This window comes from Tetrao urogallus, assembly GCF_951394365.1.
Source record: "Tetrao urogallus genome assembly, chromosome: 35".
In the NCBI taxonomy this organism is placed as follows: Eukaryota; Metazoa; Chordata; class Aves; order Galliformes; family Phasianidae; genus Tetrao; species Tetrao urogallus.
In genome coordinates this window covers 210,825-233,939 of record NC_136848.1, presented here as the reverse complement: position 1 = coordinate 233,939, position 23,115 = coordinate 210,825, and the positions used below count along the sequence as shown (strand labels likewise).

The window sequence follows — 23,115 nt, the reverse complement described above, 5'->3', positions numbered from 1 at the left end:
GAATTTTACTTCGCTTCCAAACACGCTCTATCAGTCCTTACATTCCCTTCCATTTATTTATTTATTTTTAACTAAAGGGAAGGCGGTAGAAAAATACATCATTAAAGCAGCATGGCATAACTTAAAGGAGAAACCATCACAGATGTGGTGACTGCGGGACTGAGGAGGCTTTAAGCCCTGCAGAAAACTGCTGTTCTAGAAGGACAGAACATAGGACCCAGCATCTGTTAGGTAGAAGTTATGGCACAAGTGCCCTTGTTGGCTCCTGCAGTCCTTTCCAAGCTCTCCTTTAGGCACAGTTAAGACTTACTTTCACACAGCACGTGTCAGCACCACAACAAAGAAAACCAAGCAAACCACACCCAAGTGTGAACCCTGCAGGTAAAGTGCAATAAAAAAATGAGTGCTGGTATCTTGCAAGATCAATGCAGATTTCTTTTCTTCCTTGTTGTGTTTCTTTTTAAAAATACTGCTTGTTTTCATCAGTGAATGCAGAGCTCACCCCATGATTCCATGAGCTCTTTTCTGAGTAGAAAAAGCAAACTTAGACCTCATCATTGTGTAATTACAGCCAAGCTAGCTTTGCCCCTTCATATTTGCATTCATTAGCATTTTGTTTAGCCTGTAGCTTGATTGCCCAGTGGTGTGAGATCCTTTCCTGACTCTTTCCAGACAGTTTGGATGCCCTGAGTAGTTCCACATCCATATCATGAGTAGATTTCTCACTTCACTGTTTACTTCCTTTCCAGCTCACTGGTGACTCTTGTACAATTTGGGCCTCTGCACAGATGCATGCTTTGTTATTGCTCTACACATTAGAGGTTTATAAAACAAGTCTGTAGTTACGGTGTGACTTGGTGTGCCCAGCACAGTGCAGGCCTGCAGAGATTAACTGTTTTTATCCATCTCCTTCCTGGGGCTTATTGGTTGCTGTGAGGCACTTTGGATTTGATTTGCTTGCTGAAAGGTGCAATTGCTGATCTGGCTGCTGAGGAATCATCACCACCACCAGCGCATCTCCTGGCAAAGCAAAGCACCTCCTTTCATAGAAGCTGCTGAGTCTCAGGCGCCTCTCCCTAAACAGGGGATTTTTGGTGGAGTTAAACATTAACACTGTTCACAGTTCCCATCTGTTCAAGGTCCAAGAGAGAAGCCGTGCTGAGTCAGCCCTGGCAGCTGTACTTCCTGCTCCGGTTCTCTCCTTCTGCATGATTCACTCACTCCAACTCCCTGCCAGGAAGCCTTGGTCCTGGGTGAGACAGTAAGAGGCAGAGGGATCTCCTGCTGTCCTGCACCAGGATACTGGAGACCAGCTCCTGTGTGTCCTGGCTGCCCTGCAAGTAATGTTGGTGCTGCAAGGAAAGGAGGGAAACTCACAGTCACCAAAAGACTTGCTTGAGCTATTCAGGAATTTTCTTTGGCTGTTAGCAGTTCTGTGCTCTTGCCACATGGCATTTTTCCTTCCAGGCAGCGCTGGACAATGGCTGTGAATGCATGGGACAGCTTATTGTTTGGCTGCGTATGTTGCTTTCATATGGGCACTTGAACTAAAAGGGTAAATCCTTTGAACTGTGGCGTTTTCAAGAGCGTGGCACATTAGCCGGGAAGGAGGGTGGGCAGATGAGAAGAGCTGTTGTATTTAATATTGCTGCCACAGTAGTACACTCCAGCACTGCCAGGACTTTGGGCGTAGCCAGTCTGACATGGGAAACATTGTTCAGTGCTGTTGCCTGGTTGCCGCTTGGAGCTGCAGCTCTGTGCTGTCTGCTTGGTGCTAAGGGTTGGAGTCAGACCCAGCAACTGCTGCTCATCCACTTGGAGAGGCACCGATCCTACCCCGGTGGGTTTGGTTCTGCCTGGACAGCACTCAGTTTGCTTCAGCACCGGTGGCAGTTTGTGAAATTGCAACTGCAGGATCTGCTGAGCTCAGACCTGCAAACAGAGCCAAGAGTCTCTCTGGCTTTGGATAAAACTTTGCTGTGGTTACATGGATCATGTGATGGCGCAGCTGATCTTTCCAGCATTCGGTGCTCTTGCTTTAGGCTTCCTCAGCTGTGCAAAGAGTTCAAAAATTGTCCCCCTGTATAACTGCTACTTATTGATACTAGGACAACAACTTCCAGGAGTTGTTGAGGAAACTCCTCTGCCTGCATTCCTGTTTATCAGAGACTCCTTCCCCGCATGCCAGCCCATCCACAAAGCCTTCAACATCCTCAGCTGTGGGATTTCTGAACAGATGCAGCTCCTCCCTGCAGCACAGTGGCTCCCTTCCCTGCTCAGGACAGCGTGCCACGTCAGTCAGTTCCTCAAGAGCTTTGGCTCCCAGAATCGAGTGAGTTAAATCAGGTCTAAGCTGGACTCTGAGTCCTCTTCAAGACATGTTGACAGAGAAATGTATGCCTTGAAACAACTTGAAAAGAAGAACTGTAAGGAGGGAAGAGAGTAGGAAAAGGCATCGGCTGTGAGCGGCCGCCCTCTCCTGAGATCTCTCCCCCTGCAAAGAGTGCAGCCCTGGCTCCTCTGTGACCTCTTTCTTCCTGCAGGGTAATGAAAGTCAGCACGCTGTAATGGCAGGCTGAAAGTCAGCTGCTCTGCCACAGGGTTTGTCCTCCGGATAGATGAAAGGAAAGTGGTTTGGTGTCCAAACGACTGTCACAGCTTTAAAGAAGAATTAAAGCCAGATGTTTCCAACCAGCCTGCTGAGAACAGCCTTTTCTGACATATTTGCCAAGCCATCAAGGAGACCCAGCCAGTGTCTGCAGTGCTGCATGTTGGGAAAACGCTGTGATCCCAAAAGCTGTGCTGCAGTTGCTGGAGCACCCAGGCTGTCCGGAATGAGTGCACCCACAGGGCTGGGACACAGTGCTGCCAGCTCAGTGTTTGTGCACCATGTATCAGTATTTACTCCTCACTGATAATGGAGATGATAGCAAGATTGTAGTGAACACATCAAATTCAACACTTTTTGCCTTGGGAAAAGGTATTGTAGGTATTGAAGGTATTGTAACTGGGCTGGCATCAGCTCTCAGGTTGGTGGCTTGTAATGGTCAATAGAGTCCAGAAAGTCATCCCTGTCCCTGGCTGCGCTTGGGCTGATGTTCAGTCTAACAGGCAGATAGAGCTTTTGCCACACTGGGATCCCATCAGAACAAGGAAGAATGCATTTTAGTCTCGCCTCACACACACAGCGTTTGTATTCAGCTGCGACTGAAGCCAGTGACTGTTCCTGTGTGGGTAGAAGTGAGGTGAAAGCTGAGGAATAGGGAAACGGGATCCTTGCCTTGCTGAAATCAGGGAGAGATCTGCACTTCCCACTTTGCTGGGAGTAACCCAGACCTCAGGACTGCTGGGTGTGTGGTTCCAGCTCACACCCAGAGGTAATTAATCTTTTTGCCAGTGTAGCTGCTCCAGGCTTCTGACTACAATAAGTATTGCTCTTTGCCTTTGTCAGCCTGCCTTGCGGTTACAGCGTTCACCTTCTGGCCTCTTCAGGATAAATTCCTGATGCTGTGCCCTCAGCGCTGCTTTGAGGTGGAGTTTCCTCTTGCGAAATCAGTGGGCGCTGGAAATGTCCTCTTGGCTCCAGTGCCTGGGAAAGGTTTTGCTCAGTGTTCTATGGGGATGTGTCGCAGCCTCCTCTTCCTCCTGCCAGCATGTTTCCTCCTCTGGAGCAGCAGATGAGGTGCTCCTGAGATGCCATGTGCCACCGGATCACTGTCTGTAGCAGGGAAGTAAATGATAAATTCAGAAGGTGCAAAAATAAATAGAGAAAAGATAGGATGCAGAAAATCCCAGTTTTTACTGGCATCCACTCACAAACAGATAATTTAACCAATAACAAAAAATAAACCCGTCTCTCGTCTGACTCTACAAAGCGGAGCCATAAAAAGGAGCTTTCTTCCGTGCCCTTCATTTGTTCTCACAATACAACATCTCATTTCAGCGTGTGCATCAATTCATTCTGCTCCGCCACATCACGGACAGAGGCACGATTGTTTCTGCTGCGATTCCAAAACCGACTGTGCAGAGAAAGCCTTTGGGAGCTGCTTGGTGAGGCGGGCATTGGGCTGCTGGCACTCCGGGTGGAGCTCAGGGAAAGCTGTCGGCCTCACCACCCTCCTGTAAGTTAACAGAAGACGGTGACTAACAGGAAGGAAACCGGACTGTGGTGTAAACACAAACTTGTTTCTCTTTGCCTTTCAGATGGGTATTAAATGTTATCTGATTATAGCTTGTTTCTTGAAATGTCCCATCTGATTTGCTCCGTCGGAAGACAAACAATTGTTGTAGCAAAATGAATTATTTAGTAGCTCTATAGACTGGGTCTGTTTTTCTGCCCTGTCTGCACTTCAAGCCCAATGAGGCTGTAAGTGAGTAAGGGCTCTGCCAGTAGTGGAAGTGTTTTGGCCAACAGCTGACCAACGACTTTACCAGTGTGATTAAATGGGGGAGATCCTGCAGGAGCAAAGAACAACTGGGGCCTCCCTCAGCTCCTGTGGGATTTCCAGAGCTCAGTAGGTCTGAACACGAGGCTCAGAACAATTCTGTGCTATGATTTCCCTATTGCTGCGATATTGCAATGGGTACGCTAAAAATGAATGAGCAGATTCTGAAGATAAAGAGGCCTGTAAAAAGGGGATAATGCTTAATTACTTCACAGGAGGGTAAAAGGATTAATGAAATAATGTTTGCAAAGTGCTTTGAAGATGAAATGTGCTAAGTCTGATTATATCTGGGTGAGGGATAAGAATGAAAAGGAGGCGATCAGTTCCATCCTGTAGCCCCCAGAAACAATAAATAACAATCTGAAGGGATTTGTTCTGCCATGCTCGTTTGGATCCCCTGGCTGAAGGTGTCAGAACAGATTCTGCTGTCGGGAAATGGGCACTTTTCATTTCTTCTGCCCAGAGTTATTTATTCTGCTCCTTCTGCATTATTTTGCTTTTCTTTCTCATTTAGGTGCATCTCAGATGTGTCACTCAGTGAGATGCCTGTGGGATCTGCCATCTGGGCCATCAATTTGAGGCACAGCTTGTGCCACCACCTCTAATCTCTTCAATGGACTTCGGTTACCTCTCTGGCTCAAACTCATGCGATTTGCTGGGCTGTAATTGCAGGTAATGGTGTTAAGTGGGGCCGGGGTTCCCCCACAGGGCACGAGGCACTGCCATGGATCTGCATCCTTCACCCACGCTGAGCCCACTGCTGGGCTGCGATTCCTTAATGGAATATTTCTAGATCACCTTCCCTGAGATTTGATGCAGTAACTTGGGGCAGTCTCTGTTGCTTTGAGGAGTCTTGGAGGTGCTTTCCATGCAGGAATCCCCTCGGTGGTGTCACTGCTGCTGGGTCCGTATGAGCAGTGAGTGGAAGAGTGCAATCCTTGTGCTCACGAACACAGAATCGTTAAGGTTGGAGAAGGCCTCTATGGTCATCCAGTCCAACTCCAACCCACCCCACCATGCCCGTTACCACGTCCCTCCGTGCCACATCTCCATGGTTCCCGAACCCCTCCAGGGATGCTGACTCCATCACTCTCTGGGCAGCAGTGCCACTGCATCTCCACTCTTTTGGAGAAGGAATTTTTCCTACTGTCCATCCTGATGCCTCCAACAGCGGAGATTTGTCCCTTCCTGTCAGTCAGACACTCGTCTCCAACGTGAGAGTATCTCCAATGTGAATCCACCATGTGGTGCACAGAGTAAGAGACTGAAGTTCTGGTGGGCTCAGCTGAGCCCTTCCCACGTGGATGCGGTGACACTGGGTGCACAGTGGTGGATTTGTGCCATTTCTGTATCAGCACCATCTGGATGAAATCCTGCGGTGGCCAAAGGCCTCTCCTCGTCTCCGTGCGCTCCCCCAGTCGTGGGAGCCCCGGTTCGTTCCCCTGACGAAGGGCTGAGGGCGAAGGATCAGAATTTGGGCTTATTTCCGTCAAACAAAGCGCCAGGACCACGCTTGGGGCCCGGCTCCTGCGCAGCGACCTCCAGTCCGCAGGGGGGCGCTGCCTCCCCCCGTGCGCCGTGCGCTCCATCCCCGGCGGGACGCACGTTTCCTTCCCGCCCCGCCCGGGGTTGGGCCGCTGCGGCTCCGCCTTCGGCCCGGAAGCGATCCCTCGCGCCCCGGAAGTAGGCGGCGGGCGGCGGAGGGAGACGGGGGCCGGGCCTGGCGGTAGCAGCCGGAGGCGGAGCCCGGGTGTCCTCGGCGCTGGCGCGGCCGCCGCCGGGCAGCGGGGAGCGCGGCGCGGATCCCAGATCCGCCGGCCGGAGCGCGGGGGACGCGATGCTGCTGTTCGTGGAGGTGAGGCGCGGCGCCGGGCCGGGCCATGTGGCGGGGAGGCCGCGCACGCCGCGCCGCGCCGGGGGGAGGGGACGGGGCTGACACAGCAAATCCGGGGCCGGGGGGCGCGGGGCGCCGGGCGGGGAGGAGAGGAGGGGGTCGGCGATCTGGAACGTTCCGGCGGGGCCTCCGCGTGCAGGCGGCGGGGGCGGTGAAAGGCACCGCGGTGACCTTCGGGGAGCGGCGGCGCTGGGCCCGCCCTGAAGGTGACGCGCTGCGCGGGGCCTCGCACCGGGAGCGGCCTCACGGCGGGCCGGGGGTCCTTCCGTTAAACTGTGAGCGGCCGCAGCGCAGCGCAGAGGCCCCGCAACGCTCGGCCGCGAATCGCGGCGCTCCCAGCCGGGCTGCACGCCGCGCCGCGTGCGCTCAGCGCGGTTCCCGAAGGCGGCTCCGGGTGCGACTGCGCCGCTCGGCGTTGAGAGCGTCCGGAGCGAGCGGCTGCGGTAATGGGACGGGAGCGAGGAAAGCGAATCGATCCGTAACGGCGTGTTGTGCTCCCTTGGGAACGCTGATGCGTTCTGTATTGAAGAAAGTGTGAATCAAAGTCTTTGGGAACCCTCCGTTAAGGTGATTGCTTCGGTTCTGCAGCTCGAGTTTTATAGAAGGGAGGGAAGGGGAAAGGCTGTGCAGACATAGGCAAATTGTGAGAGTTGGGTTTTGCAGTATGGCAGCTGAGGAGGGGCTGTTGAAGCTCATGAGCAGTGCTGAGCTGAGTGGAGGATCTGTGCTCCCACTGGGCTCAGAGCCGTGCGGGTGTGCAGTGAATCCCACAAAGACACACACTGTATTTTTGTTGTTTTCTTTGATCTTCCTTCCTTTTTGTCGATAAGCATTGTTAGTTTCTGCCATCTTCGTTCAGGAACCATCAGTGATGATCTCAGGAGCTCCAAATCAAACACATCTGACCTTGTGAAGGCACTTCCCCTCCAATGTGAGCTCAGAGCTGGCTGTTCTGAATCGCCGGAGTGCAGCACACTGAAGCAGAGCCCGGCTTCACCTCTGGTTCTGTGGGGCTGCCTGAAAAATACTGCAGAGAAGGGTTGTGCTGGAAGTCGTGGAGCTTTTGGGAGGATTAATTAGCTCACCGACTTTAGCTGTCAGTGCTGTATTTTTAGGCTTAGCTGAGGTGTGCACGTGCTGATTGCAAATTGATTTCTTCACCGTGTGCAGCTCTGTTTGCTCTGAAAGTCTCTTAGCTCAGAAAACTTGCTGAGCTGAGGTAGTGGTGTGAAGCTCGTTTTTCACATGCTAATATTTGGGATAGATGTTTTTTGCTTGCAGCCGTGGCAAGTACGCTGTTAGAATTTGATGATTTATTGGAAACTTTTGAAATCTATGCATTCAGGATGGCTGAAATGCTGCCCTAATTGCTGTCAGTGGTGCTTTTTGGTGAGAAAACCAGGACTGTGAGTACTGAGATGGCTGACACAGTTCCCACAGAAGCCATTGGCTCAGGTGGGGGCGGCACCGTCTCACTGTGCCTTTGCTTTACGGAGTGCTACAGGAGGAGCTCCCACTGTGCAGTGCGAAAACATCAGCATTCAGTGGTTGTCCTGTGATCACTGCTGCATGTTTTGAGAACTAGTGGGGATGTTGGAGGTGCTGAGCATTACTATGGGATGTCCTGCAGGCAAATCAGGCGTTCTGTGTGTGTGACAGCAGTGCTCCTCGGTTTGCCTCTCAGCCTGGCTGAGCTTTCGGAAGGCCATGGATGACAGCACGTGTCTGCATCCCTGCAGGTGTTTCCTTATCAGCATTCATAAGGTTTCTCTTTGTTAATCTCCCATAGATTTGCCAATTCATTAATCTTTAATTATTATTATTTTCCTCTGTTTATGTTTTCCCTTCTGGAAAACGTTTGCCTTCTCACATCGTAAGTTCTAATGAATTCTCTTTTAGATTTTTCACCTGGATGCTCTTTTAGGGTCTCAGTTTGCTCCATGGAGTTTGTCCAAACTCAGTGTTAAGATTTTGCGGGATTAAAATATGCTGTAAAAGAAGCTGTCCTTTCATTTTTGTAGGCTCACTTGAATCTGTGCAAGGTAGCATAGACAGATAGAATAAAAGGCAGTGTTCTTTGCCATCTTCTCAAGAGGAGAGATGCTTCAGTGACCAACATGGAGGAATTTCTGGAGGGGAATCTTTGACCACATTTGCTGAAGGTGATGTGAGGTGGGGGAGGCTCAGCTGAGAGCTTTGTCAGCTCGTGGATGCCAGAGAGTGTTCCTAACCTTTGTATCTCTGTAAAGCTTTAACCTCATCATGAAAGTTCCCGATAGCAGCAGGGAGGGTTGTTCGGCAGCCAATGGAAGGGCCTGGTGTTTGTTCACCTCCCCTAAAGAAGCAGGAATCGGTGTTTTGGCCTCCTCTCCCATAGAACCACTTGCCAGAACAGCAGCACAGCTCTGGGAGCACAGCTCGTGCTATTCTCTGAAGGCTGATGTAAATGAGGGACTTTTTGTCTGCTCAGAGCCCGTGGTGTCTTGCTATTAAGCTGCGTGACATCAGGGTTGGGTCTTCCAGAGCTACATTATGTGTCATTAAATGCACTGCAACAAAGAGGAAGTAGCCCACGCTCTGTTTCAGGAGTGTATTTCAGATGCTGTATTAATAGGCCCATTCATTTCTCGATCAGTTTGAATCTGTTCAGTTTCTTACTTACTTTTCTCTGGCACCTGTGATTTCGGAACTTGCCATTAACATGTGTGGCTTCCAGGATGTGCTGCAGTAACTCAGACTGACCCAGGGCTGCTTTTCAGTTCTGATCTGCTTCAGAGGTGCAGCGGTATCCCTGAAGTCTTTCAGTTTCACTTTATCATATTTGCACATTACAATTATTTTCATCTTGAGCTGAGTTTCTACCTGTAAGACCTAAGGCAGAGAGGTAGCGTTTGTGAGTAATGAATCATCTCCTGGATGCGCGTTGGTGTTTGGTTTTACATTTGATGAAAAGTAAATTGAAGGAAATGTGATGTTAGCTTTCCGAAGCAGATCCCTCTGCTGCCACAGTGCTGCATCACAGAGGGACCGAGGGTGGGCAGAGCACAGTTCAGAGTTTGCTGAATTGCACTGGGACTGCTGGGAACGCGCTGCAGCTGCGTACTGAGCTTTGGTTCCAGCACCTTGTTGGAGAGGAACTGCTCTGTCCCTTCACACTGCACTACTGCTGCTTCTCCTTTCTGTTTCCAGCCACATCCTTCTGCTAACGTTCACAAAGCCCCATGGCAGCGTGGACTGAATTCATTGTGCCTAGAAGCTTTTGAATTCTAAAGGCAGCGTGCAGAAGCTTTCACCTCTGCTTCGCCCTCTGGTGTGCTTGCCTTGAACTTCTCAGCAGTTTGGAGGCTTTTTGTTACTGCGCTTGGAATTGTCCTCGGAGCAACTCAGTGCCACCTTGGCAGAATTTGTCTCTAAAGCTATTGCAGCTGCTTTCTTATCCTCCTTTCTGTTCCAGGCCTGGGAGTAAACCACTCCTTGATTTCAGACTCCTGGAGGCTGGCGGCTGTGATATCAAACTTCCTCATTCATGAATTCGTGAGATAAGAGCTGAGATGGGTGGCTTTTGCCTTCTGAATTCAAGCAGATGCTGTGAATGAAGTGGGCTGTCCATGAAGAGGGAACCAGTTTGGAGGACAGTGTGTTAATTGCTTGGAGGAAATTAGGAATTCTTACTCTAATTGTGGTTCTTGTTGCCCAGTCTTAAAAGCGTGGCAGCTCTGTTTCCCCCACCTCCAGGCAGGCTGTGGTGCTGTGTATCCTTACCGTGGGTCTTTGGGAGCATTTATCTCTTTGGTTACAAGTTCACCAACATCCTGCTGACAGCTTTCTTCAAGTCGTAGAGACATCAGGTAATGAGGAGTCCTGGCCCAGTGTAGGTGATGCTTTGTTAGGAAAGATGGCACCAATTAAGTTCAGTAACTCGTTGCTAACTCTTCCTTTTGGAATGTGATGGGCTTTCTTTGTTGTTTTATTTTTTTAACCTTCCTGTCTAGGATAGGTTGTGGAGGGGGGAAATCCCCATTTCTGCTGAAAGGTGACAGGAGGACTGGAAGCTTTTACAAGTTGGAGCTTTTACAAGCAGAGTGCATTGCAGCCATCAGCAGCAGGGGAAGCTGCTGGCTGCTGTCAGTAAAGAAGTTGGAGGCAGCGCTTCGTGGAGGCAGAAATAAAATTCTTGGGAAATGGAAATGCCAGAGATTTTCCCATTTTGAGTGAGGAAAACTGACGGGGGTGGTTAGCAGCTAGTGGCCACCTTGCATGTGGATCTGCACAGCAAATCACAGAGTTCACCTGTGCCATCAGGCTTGCCTGTTGGAGCATCTGGAGGTTATTTTCCCTCATGGAATTGTTGTGCTCTTTTCAGCAGGTAACATCCAAAGGAGCTGGCCTAAACCCCAACGCCAAGGTGTGGCAGGAGGGTCCCCAGGGCAGCGGCGAGGCGGCGCCGCCAAGCAATGGCGCAGAGCACTCGTGGCACGAACCAGCAGCTGTGGTGGGGACTCAGACTGAGGGTGAGATGAGCCAGCACTGCGTGTTGCTATGGGCTGTGGTGTGTGGGGGCCGAGTAGGAATTGAAGGAGGGATCCGGGGCTCTGCTGTGATGCTGATGGTAGTCGAAGGGCCCGGTGATGACTGTAACGCGCTAAGAGGGAAACAAGATGCTAAACGTGTAGGAATGGGTTCAAGATGTCTTTTTTGCCATTGCTGCACTTTAGTATAAACTTGACCCTGTGAACAGGAAAATAAGTTCTGAGGGCCGCTTATAATCCTGGAAGATCACCTGGTGTTGCAGAGAACTGTTGCACAGCAGGGCTCTTACTGGAGTAGGAACTACAGAGCAGTTCTTCAAAGTTTTGTGGAGCTTTAAATGCCTTAAATTTCAGCAGAGAGTCTGGGTGGGGGAATCTTACAATTTCAGGACCCTGTTATTTATTGAGGCCTTTTGTGCAATCCAGATCTTTGTGAAAATAGAGAGGTGGGAAGTGCTGTCCTCTGCAACATAGGCATTGAAAATCCAAGCCTTGTTATTACTGCATTCTTGAGTATTTTTTTTTAATGCTGACGTTCTCAAATGGAAATTATTCTGAAGCTTATAGCTGGTCTTCTGCTGTTGGTGCATTTTTCTGCCAGGTAACGTAGAGATTTCGGAGGACAGCTGCAAGCAATATGAAGTGATGTACTCCACGTCGTGTGAAGCTGCAAGAAATGGCACAGGAATCGATGAAGCAGCTGCCAATGGAATTGTCCTAACAACAGAAGATCTCGGATACCAAATCTATGAAGTGGCCGGTGGGTACTTGATCAATAACACCACTGTCAGTAGCTGTAACTCTGCAGTGCATGCTGCCCTTAAGGTAGGACTTGCAACATTAGGAGTGGGGACTTTGGATACACACTGAATGGGAAATGACAAGGAGATCCAGAGCAGCCGTTGCAGTCGGCCAGGTAGATGAAGGCTGTGGGATCAACTCAGCACAACAGGAATGACACAGCCTACAGTGTGTAGTGCAGTCATCTCTAAATGTATCTTCTGTGACCTTTTCCTTTGTTACCCTGAGGGATTCATACTTGAATTGTGCAATGAAAAGGGTTCTTGTATTGATGTGAACCTGAGATCTGATGGTGAATGTGATAAATTTCAGGTGAAGGCAACTCCGTTGTGTCCACAGAAGATATTAGAGAATGTTTGAGGAAGCAACTCGAGTTCTGCTTTTCACGGTACAGTCAGCTCAACTTGGCGTGAGCTCTTCATTAAAACTGCTAGCAAATACTTAGTTTTGTTTGTTTGATTAATAAACATGTGAGCTGTGGATGACAGCAGCTGGTTGCAGTATGGAATGAGGTCTGCTGGAATGCTGCAGAAGCGCTGTGGTGCATTTCAGCCCCATCCATGCATCCCTGCCAGGAATGGGAACCCAGGCTGAACTCTGTGCTGTGAGGTGCTGGGATAATTTAGAGAAGAGATGTCTTTGGCAAGATTGCTTTAGCAGAGAAAGCAACACAGAGCATGCTCTAACTTTCATCAAAGTAGTTGTTTTAATCATCTTTTTGTGTTGATCTGCTAAGACACTTTCTAAGGGATGAAATGTGAGTACATTTTGTCTGTGAGCGGTGTTGGTGAGCATTTAAGCCTTGCAGTAAGTATGTTGTTGTAAGGCATCTGTTTAGAAAAGAAATAAAAATTGTGAGATTTTTAATAAAATAATGAATTTGGTTTTTTAGTGAGAATCTTTCAAAGGATCTCTACTTGATGTCCCAAATGGACAGTGATCAGTTTGTTCCAATATGGACGATTGCTAACATGGAAGGTATTAAGAAGCTGACAACTGATATGGACCTTATTCTGGACGTTTTGAGATGTAAGTCTGGGTGTTTGGTGTTTGGTAAATGCTGAAGAGAACCTTGTACAGTAAAGAATGCATTTCAGGGGCTGTTCCAGACTCCTGAATTCTAGTTATGCCCTGTTATAAATGCCTAAATCTGTCTTAGTGAGAGGCTGCTTTGGGAGAGTGTTAGCAGTGATTTGCTGAGAGTGCTCCCAGTTCACTGCTCACTGCAAAGGACTGACTGGAAGTGATGCTGCTGAGGTGATTTTTGCCTTGTACGTTGTCCCATTTTAAGCCAATTTTTGTGTTTTAATTGTAGCTTCTCCTATGGTACAAGTGGATGAGACAGGGGAGAAAGTCAGACCAAACCACAAACGATGTATTATCATTCTCCGTGAGATCCCTGAAACAACACCTGTAGAGGTAAAGAGTTCTGTAAGAATGGAGAGCTTGGTGTTTTTGGAAGGTTCTTCAGCAGTGCTTCAGGCAGCAGCAGGAAGTGTTGCTTAAAAGGTCAACTGGTGTTTAATTAAGCTCTAAGCTCTTGTAAACCACAGAAGTGATTTTTTTTTCTGCCTGTATCTGTTGACTAAAGAAGTCAAACTGAAATGACCTTGTCACTGTTGTTCCTGTTATTTTCTAATACATAAAAGTGTTCTTAAGTAAACTTTCAGCAAAATGGAGCTAGTGAGGCTTTTCTGGAGGGAACTTTGCAGTGATCTCTTTAGATCCAAAAATGAAATCAGCCCAGGACACAGATTGGAGTTCAGGCTGAATTTCTGTCCCAGCGGTGACTTGACTTGAAGTCAGGCTGTTGTTCTGGCAGCAAGAAATGTTCTTAAACACACACATCTCCCATTCATCGTGACCCAGTGTGAGCTGAGCTCATTATGTTCAGTGAAGGGGGATAATAAAATTCCTACTGATATTTGGCTAACGGAATGATTTAGTTCTTTATTTCTTAAAGTTGTAATGTGGGGTGTTTGTCTGCTAGCATGTCCTGTCTGTGAAATACGATTGATTGTTGCAAATGAGGAATATCCCTTAAAATTATTCTTGTATAGATGACTGTCTCAGTGACCTGATGTTTTTTGCTGCTACTTTCATACAGAAGTATCACCAGTTTTACTCTGGTATTGATTTTTTTTTTTTTGATCATGATGGTGATTTTTAATCAGTTGATTCCTCTTTACTTTGGGAGGAATTTTACTTGGGGAGCTCGGTACGCTGCACTTGTGCTGTTGAGCTCATTAACTGGTAGAGGATAATTTGCTGCTCTGTAAAGGGAATAAAAGAGCATTTCTGATCAGGTGAAACCTGCTGCTGAGGAGAGCTGGAGCACCATAAGTAGCTGATGTCTTTCTCTCCCCTAGGAGGTAAAGGCTTTGTTTAAAAATGAAAACTGCCCCAAAGTCATAAGCTGTGAGTTTGCTCACAACAACAACTGGTACGTTACATTCCAGTCTGATACAGATGCTCAACAGGTAAGGCTGCCTTCAGCTCTTAATAATACCTCTGTTTTGTTATTGGTGCTTCCCTGCTCGAGAGAATTGCATGTGTGCTGCCCACAGCTAGAAGTATTCTTTGTTTACTGATCCTCCCTCTTGATATTGCAAGAGATTATTTCCAAATTCTGGTTAACGTAGACGTTAGAAGGCTGTAGGATTTCAGTTCACTTGTCTGCTTGCCACAACTGTGATATCTAACACTTCAAATTCAGGATAACCAGATAAGTTAGCTGAGCCAACAGGGAAGCACATTAAGTCATATCTCTTAAGTGGTACAATTTCATCAAGGTATTCTAATGTTAATCTCTTCTGTGCAGGCATTTAAGTACTTAAGGGAAGAAGTGAAAACCTTTCAGGGCAAGCCAATAATGGTAAGGCTGTTTCATAAGGGATTTCAGAATGAAATGTTGTTTCCATTGGGATGACTTGGCACATTTGTGGGAGTGGGGAGTTAAGGAATTAGCAGTGGGATAGATGTAAACTAGAGATAAAACCTGCAGTTCTGTAGGCCATTGACTTGAGTGAGCATTGAGAAGTTACCGTTTGGTGCCTGCAGGTTAAGCACAGTGCTGCTTCCAGTGAGGTGTGAAATACGTTTCTGTTTAATCTTCTCCACTTCCCTGGGAATCTGCAGAGCTCAGGAGGGGGACTCCTTCACGAGGCTCTGGTTCCTTAACTGCACTGCAAATAAGGCTGAGGCCCACTGGTTGTGCTGTGAAAGGAAGTGTCCAAGTTGGAGTCTGGATGGTTGCTGCTATAGAAAGCAGTTTTACCTTAAACTTCATCTCTAGTTAAAAGTGTGTGTACCCTAATCCTATGCTCCTAAGAGTGTAATCTGATTCATTTTTATCAGTGTTGATTTGTGAAAAGTAATCAACTTACTTCCTCTTCGTGTCCTTTGTGTTACAATTTCAATGGATAAGAAAGGTATCATGTTCTACTTCTTCATTTCTCCTGAGTAACATGTGGGATGTGATTTGCTATCTTACAGGCCAGGATAAAAGCCATCAACACATTTTTTGCTAAGAATGGTTACCGGGTAGTGGATTCCAGTGTTTATGCTCAGCCCATTCAAACACAAGCACAGTTTGCCTCACCGCTGTTTATGCAACCTGTATATAGTCCTCAGCAGTACTCTATTTACAGCATTGTGCCTCAGACATGGTCTCCAAATCCTGCACCTTACTTTGAAACACCACTGGTGAGTAACAGCTGCTGAGTGATGAGAATGGGGGAGATAGCCCAGCGCATCAGTAGTGGCCTGGAGAACAGATCAGTGGGGTTAGCAGGCTCTGCAGCTGCAGAGTGTGGGGGTTTTCAGTCAGATGGCTCTGTTTTATATCAGGGACCTCATAAAGCAAGGCTGTGAGAGCGGCAGTGGATCTCACCATTGTCTGCCGTTGTCAGATTTCGGTGCGCAGTTCTGTTATCCAGTAGTTGGTGTTAGTGGGTAAGCTCTGCAGCTCTTCCAGGAAGCAGAGGACTGTGCTGAAGGAGATCTGCTGGTTGTTAACCTGATGGGGTTTTCTCTCTAGTGGTAAGGTCACAGCATGCTAGCTGGAGTAGCTCTGCATAAAAGTTTGTACAGACTAAATGAATAACTGCTGAAACTGATCCCGTGTAACTGCAAACATTTTGCTTTGATGTTCAGCCATTGAGACTGTTCTGTCTGTTGCAGGCCCCCTTTCCTAACGGTGGATTTGTGAATGGCTTTAATACACCAGGATCATACAAAACAAATGCTGCTTCTTTGAGTATAGGTCGCCCATTCCATAGGAATCGGTAAGAAAGCTGCCTCTGTTTTTGAGAACTTACAGTACTGAGACCCCAAAGTGTTCTTTGCACACCTGTAGAGTGCAGTGCCTCATAATGGGACCAGTTTATTTTATCAAACAATCAAACTGTTTTTTCAACTTGATTTATACCACAAAATAAGGATCGAGGTAGCAGCTTAAAAGCCTAAAATAATGGCCATATGCACTGGAGAGAGCAAAGGTAACTCCTTTAAAAGCCTCAGAGGAATTTTTGCAGACAAATAACTTCCTCTTAAGGCAATACTTCTAATTATGTTTGTCATGCACAGATTACAAACTCTGCAGAGCAAACATGAGCTTTTCCTGCTGTGTGTTTAGTCCTGCAGAGCCACTCAGCGTGTGCAGCTCACTTGCATCCCTGACTGCTTTGTGCTACAGCTGCACCCGCCGTGTGTCTGTTACTTGTAGTTTATTTACTTTATCCCCATCTTTCCTGAGAAACTGTAAAGACTGCTCAGATACAAACAGTGGGGAGGAGGGAACAGCTTTGTATTTGCTGGAGCAGTACTCTGTAAATACAATGGAGTAGTAATGTGTTTGTGTGGGTGGAAATGGGTTTATTTGCAAGCTCTTCTGCTGCATTCAGCATGTGGCTGGCAGCGTGGAAATGGAGCTGTGTTCTGTTTGTGGAGTCAGTTGACAGCTGATGGTTCTGTAAGTGTTTGTGTGATGCAGTTAAGGTTTGTGGTTGTTGGCAGGGGATGAACTTGGAAATGTGGTCTCTGGTGACTCAGCAGAGCCTTAATGCTGGCTCTGCAGCTGGCAGTTGGGCTTAGGAGATGGGGCAGCTGATTCTGTCACAGCTGCACAGATCACAGCTGCGATTCTGAAGTTGATCAATGTTGGGTTTTTTTTTTTTTTTTTTTGTTTGTTTTTTTGCCTTAAATTGTGTTGAAACTTAAAGCTTGTAAAATTTGCTCATTTCATGGGTCGTCTCAGAGGTATGGATGCTGAAAACATGCAAGAATTGTATGTGCCCAAAGATCAATGTCTGGGAATGCCCACACACTCACTGACTTCTTGTAAATTGCACCTGCCTCATCTTCAAGCTTTTAAAACTCTTCTGATTATTTAAAACTTTCATTTGCCAAAGTTCAGTAATTGAGAAATTATAGCTTCAGGGTCAGGTGTGTGCAGGTTCTGCTGGTCTTTCTCGGTTCTCTTATCTTTCCTGCTCATCTTGCTGAGCCACTGTGCTTGTACCAAGCTCTGCTTTCACAGCAATAAATCTTAATGTTCCAGAAGCAGACAGGGATTACACTTCAGCAGGACTCCTTTGCGAGCACAAGACTGAAAGTTTGGCCCAGTGATGATCAAGTATCGCGCTAAGAGAGAACAGGTCCAACAGTCAGCGTCTGGGCAGCCTGCACTGCATGCTTTTCCTTCTTTTTACTCTTTCAAGTCACCTTTCTTTCTGTCTGCTTTTTTTTTTTTTTTTTTTCCCCCCCTCCTTATCTTTCCTTGTTTCTTCTGCTTTGCTCTTCTGCCCAGATAAGATTGTGGCCTTCTCAATGATGGCTAAGATTATGAGATCTGAGGGCTGAAGTGTGATCTGAGAAGATGTTGCCTTACTGGGGCCTAAGAACCAGTTCTTAATGCCGCTCAAAGCTGTGAAAGATGAATTAATCTTTGTTTGATGCATCTCCTCTTGAACTGTAGGAGAGTTCATTCAGAGAGGTTCATTCAGCTGCTGCTTTCAGATTTGTCCTGGCTCATTAAGCTTCATTTTTTCTGTCATACAGGCAGTCGCTAGTTAAATATTGGATTTTTGTCTGTAGCTAAACATTTGTCTAAGCTGGTTGTGTTTATTTTGCCCTGATTTGCTGCAGTGTCCTTGTGGGAAAGGAAGGTTGAGTTTGGTGAGAGAAAGTCCTCAGTGTTAGTGTTGGTTAAGTTAAATTGATATCTTCTGTCCAGCCATCTAAAAGATGATTTAAAATGGCTTTGGCAAAGCAGATGAATTTGATCACTCAGAATTTGGCAGAGACGAGACAGGCTCTGTTCTGTCTTCTGGCAGGTTGGTTTTCCTGGGTAGTTTTCTGTTTAAGACCTGGAGCTGTAGCACACAGTAACACAGAGTGTGCACAGCCACATCTGGGTTCAAAGGAGATACAGCTTTGATGCTGACTAATCAATAAGTGGGTAAAAGGTCTGGAAAACCACAGTCAATGTGGAGGCGTTTGATAACAGGAGCAGTGGGGCTGAGATCCTGGCTTTTGGGGAGGAGGGCTCTCATATTCCCTGCTCTGATCTGCCCAGGCCTCTTCAGCACATTCAGTCATACATCTGCTCCAGTTTCCTGTTACAGTTCAGATTTTTTGCTTGTGCTGGAGCGAGGTTTGTTCTTTAGGTTTCTTTCTCCAAATAAGTTGCCAGAACCCAGTGTCCATGCAGCAGGTACAGGTCGGGGTTACGCTGTCTCTTCTACTGTGTCAGGTCTTTGGGGATTTTGTTTTCTTTTGGGATCTGCCAGGCAGTGACCTCTGTTTTCTGCTGACAACGTTTGATGAGAAGAGAGGTGGCAGGAGAGCTAGAATAGAAGGAATAGATGGAAGGAAGGAATAACAGTTTCTTTGTTCTTGACAAGTGTTCAGGAAACAAGACTTCTCTGATGGAGGTCCAGTACATATTGACCTCCTCCTTTTTGTCAGCTGCAGATTAACAGTAGGCAGTGGAAACTTTGCAGTTTGTTCTTTAAACTCTGGGTTACAGAGCCTCTTGCCATGTGCCCTGCAGTGTGAAGCCTCACTTCCGATCGTCAGGCAGCTCAGAGCACGCTGCGGAGGGTCCAGCTGCAGCCAGCACTGTGTCAATGGGGGATGGACCACTGAGTAGAACCAGCTCAAGGAATTTTGTTATGGAGCGACATAACAGCACGCTAACGGGGCACCAGGAGCAAGGCTATTCCCAGAAGGATTCTCCTACCGTGCAGATGGAGCAGAATGGAGATTATGGCATTGGCAGGGGCAGGTAATGCAGCGATGTGTTGGAGGGTCAAATGATGCTGAGCCAAGGATCATCAGCCATTGGCACAATAGACATTTCTGTAAATTGTCACTAGAGAGAACTGACATTTAAACAGAGCATGATAAATACTTAACTGTTAGCACGAATTCCTGCTTGACTGAATACCTGACAATTCTTCTGGCAAATACTTTAAGATGTCTTTATTCCAGAATAACTGATTTGTCTCCAGAGTCGTTTCCAGAACATTTGATGAATTAATGTTGGTATTTGTATTCGCATAAAGAATAAATAAATCTTCATCGATAGGCTGTTGTGAGTCCCTCTGCTACGGGTCCCTTTGTGATGTACTTTGGCTGTAGCTAAGTGACTGAGCAGCTTGTTTTTCCCTTTAAAGGAGAAACATCTTCAGAGGTCGGAGGAGACGAGAAGATGACCGGATTTCAGTAAGTTCCACTTCTTTACTGCAAGTCATGCATTTATTGAAGGAGTGGCACAGTCCTTAAGTTCTTAGTTTACACCACTGGTAGTCACTGCTTCTCAGGAAACTCCCTGATGCTCACTTTCAGCTCTTTCAGTACTACAAATCATGACTGTTAACTAACGGATATTTTCTTTCCCCGTAGCGACCTCAGCCTTCAACAGAAACAAAGACTCAGACACCAAAGTTTGATTTGTTAGCATCAAATTTCCCACCTTTGCCTGGTAGTACAGCAAAAATACCAGGAGAGCCTGTGCTGGAGAGCAGGATGTCTGATGTAGTCAAGGGAATCAGCAAAGAAAAGGTATCTGCTTAAGTCTCTGGCAGGAGCACAGTAGCTCACCTTGCTGTGTCTTCCTTCTCCCCGGCCTAAAGAATTAATCATTCTTGTTAGAGCTGTGCATTAGAGTGCTTTAAGACCAAACGCTGTGCTGTTTTAATATAACAGCACATCTTCTGTCTCTTCTGGATTTCCTTGGCTTCGTGGGAGTATTCAGTTGAAGCTTCTGTAATTACAGAATTACATATAGTGTAAGCTCAGTTCTGTAGTGGAATAAAGGAGGGAAATGTGGGTTGTTGGTTGTTGTAGGAACAGTTTGTGTGTAGTCTAGACAGGGGCTTCTCCAGGTGAATCTGCTGCTTGAGCACTTACTGTGCACCTACCCCATTTACTATGGGCTTTATCCACTGTTTCACCCACATAAATGGGGATTGGTTTAGAGGTGCTCCAAAAAGAAACAGAATTCCTATAATCTGGACTTGATTCACCTTTGGAAAAATCTCACTTGCCAGTTTTTGTGTACTGGCATGTTGAGCAATTCAAGCACGTGTGCCATCTCTTCATATTTTGCGTCTTCTTTCTGCACAGGAAAGCAAAGATTTGCTGCCCAGCTGTCCGGCTTCTGCTCAGGAGGAACAGACGCACAGCATTGTCCAGCAGCCTGTGACGAGCGTGAGTTCATCGGGTCAGACTGAAGCTGTAGTGTTAAGGTATGCAGCTCACGTGAACGGGTGTGTTAAAATCTGTGTGTTCTGTGGCTAAGACTGTAGCTGACATCCTGCAGGATGGCAGTAATGATTGTGCTTCCTTTCCCCTTTGTGGAAGGTAGCTCCTGTGGAGGCCACAAGATGAAAATAAATCATGGCAGTAAAAGCTGCACCAGTCTGCAAAAAAATATGGCTATGGCTCTGAAGTGTGTCGCAGACTTTAATGTTAAACCATTCTTGATTTAGCAGCGCAGTTCAGCCAGAGAGCAAACCAGAAGTGTCTGTTCAGAAGGATGTTAAAAGCCACACGTCCCCACCTGTGTCTGTCTGTCCTGTCAGCACTGCAAAGCCACCAAGGACAAATACCACCAACACCACCTCGTCTCCTACTAACACAAGTGCAGCTCCCGCGGCGTCGGTGCAGGTAAGGCGCAAAGCAGGGATGGAGCAAGGAATGTGGGGAATCTCCCTCAGGTGTGCTGAAGTAGCACCTGGATCTCTTCAGTGCACTCTGCCACAGCTGTGGTTTCAGCACTCATTGTGTGTGTTCTTGGGACCGCGTGGAAGAGCACGGTGTGGTTATTCTGATCTGTAAACACCGCTCTTCTCCCTTGGTCCCAAAGGAGCCGCGCAAGCTGAGTTACGCAGAAGTTTGCCAGAAGCCCCCGAAGGAGCCGCCTCCCGTTCCTGTTCAGCCTCTCAGGGAGCTTCGCACCAACATCGTTCCCCCTGCCAAAAACGACGACAGCGGTGCAGCCGAGAGGGCTTCGGAGAAGGCTGCTGACAAGGCTGAAGGTCGGATGAAGGATTACTCCGGGTTCCGAGGCAGCGGGCCGCCCCGGGGAGCTGCGGGGAAAATCAGGGAACAGAGGCGCCAGTTTGGACGCAGATCATCGCCTCAGGGAGCGCCGCGGCGTGTCGGCAAGGAGCAGTACGTGCCACCTCGGTCACCAAAGTAACGCCTGTCCGGCCCATTCCTCTGTTTAATTTCAGCTGTGGACTAATGAGCAGCAAAGGAGACTGAGAAAGAAGTATTCGTGAAGGGGAATACTGAACTGGAGTGTGGCTTGTGTGGAGAAGGTGTGGAGGGTCCCAAAATTCATCTCTGAAAGTGATTTCACAAATGCTGGAGGATTCCAATCAATATGAATATAGAGATTATAATTTTTGTATTTTTGTTTTTAATTTGCAGAGGGTTTCCTGCTTGAAATCTGTTTTGGGGTTGTGAAACTAGCTTTTTGACAAAGTGAAAGATTGTGAATCGGCGAATTAACGTGTCGCTTGGCGTAGGAGGAGAAGGATAAGAGATTATTATTTTTGAAACAAATGAGCATTTCTGTAAAAGTAGAAGTTTTTTTTTTAACCTATTTAACAGTTGGCTTGTAGGATGATGTGTCTGCCATTGATGGCCTTGCATTGCAGAGCGTGTCTGCAGCCCAGGTGCTTGGTCAGTGTGTGAGGTTGGGTGAGTGCAGCCAGGTATGTTGTCACGGCTTAGTTACCGATGGTAAAAACTGAATGTACTACTGTAGTGAACTTTGTGTTTCCAGCTCGGAGTATATCTCTTGACCTTACTAATAACTCATTCAGCAAGCTTTTTAAACTATAATTTTTACAGGAGACTGGATTGTAGGTCTGAGCACATGGACGGCAAAACCTGTCTTGTAAGTGCAGTTGGAAGAGGCAGAAGGGAGCGTGTCAGAACTCCTGATTTGACCTTCCTCGCCTCCTTGAGGGCGACGTGGTGGGGTTTTTCATTTGTTTTTATCTCGCTTTTTACTTTCTCTAATCTCTTTATTGCAGGCTTCTGTGCATTTATCTTGGTATGTTTTTGTGAGGCAGACCCAGTATAGATGAGTGATGGACAGCTGCTCGGTCCGTGGCGTTAGCTCCGTGTGTAATGAGCCTGGAGTTGTGGAGTTGTGTCCCACGGAGCCCTACCAGGCTCAGGCTGGAGTCTGCTCTGGAATAGTTAGCAGCTCAGGCGTGGCTGGGTTTCTGTATGCTGACCTGTCTTTGTGATCTGGAGTAGGGCAAGGGATGCTGTATGCTAGAAATCAGAGTTTACATGTACTGGGAACTCGTTTACAGCTGATACAGTAACAACTGACTTTGAAAAACTGTTCCAAGTGGAACTAAGGGTAAAGAATGAAACAAAAACCCTCGTGTTCAGAGAAGCTGCTCGAAAGGTAGCATCTGGCCTAGCTGTATGCCGACTGAATTTGCAACACTATTTGTGTAGTAAGTGGTTAAGTTTGAAGGTGATGACTGTAATGACTGAAATGGGAAAACTCAGCGCATTAATCTGCCAAAATCAGCACGCCAGGGTTCAAAGTTCTGTGTGAAGCGTTAGGAGGAGGTTCCAGCAGCAAGAAATCACGCCTTTTTTCTTTCTGTAGCGAATAGCAAGTGTACAAACTTTAAGTCGTAAGTTGTGAACACTGGAAAACTCAATTGTGATATATACCGTAAACATCTTAGTAATATATGTTAGTGTTGCCATTAGAATGAATGTAAGTGGCAGTTAAAATAACTGTGAAAACTTTCATTTTCTGATTTCTTAGCCAGATAACCCTTGGCAACTTCTTACTCAGTAGGCATTCGCTATCAACTGCTTTGAGAACACTCATATCTATTTTTATAAATATATATATAAAGCCAGAGTTGTCATTTCTCTAACTTATTATTCAGCTTGG

The 23,115-nt window shown here is 47.1% G+C and overlaps 1 protein-coding gene across 1 annotated transcript; it reads left to right on the top strand.

Moving 5' to 3' along the window:
* Nucleotides 1–7,757: 7,757 nt before the first annotated feature.
* Nucleotides 7,758–21,378, top strand: LARP4 (La ribonucleoprotein 4; the record flags this gene model as incomplete). Its single annotated transcript, XM_079547905.1, has 17 exons — nucleotides 7,758–7,794; nucleotides 9,794–9,873; nucleotides 10,706–10,850; nucleotides 11,470–11,628; nucleotides 11,982–12,057; nucleotides 12,562–12,698; nucleotides 12,985–13,088; nucleotides 14,039–14,149; nucleotides 14,491–14,544; nucleotides 15,165–15,374; nucleotides 15,852–15,955; nucleotides 18,724–18,957; nucleotides 19,349–19,397; nucleotides 19,578–19,736; nucleotides 20,301–20,422; nucleotides 20,666–20,843; nucleotides 21,043–21,378. The coding sequence occupies 17 exons, from the start codon at nucleotides 7,758–7,760 to the stop codon at nucleotides 21,376–21,378; spliced, it is 2,295 nt and encodes a 764-aa protein (XP_079404031.1).
* Between the last annotated feature and the right edge of the window lie 1,737 nt (nucleotides 21,379–23,115).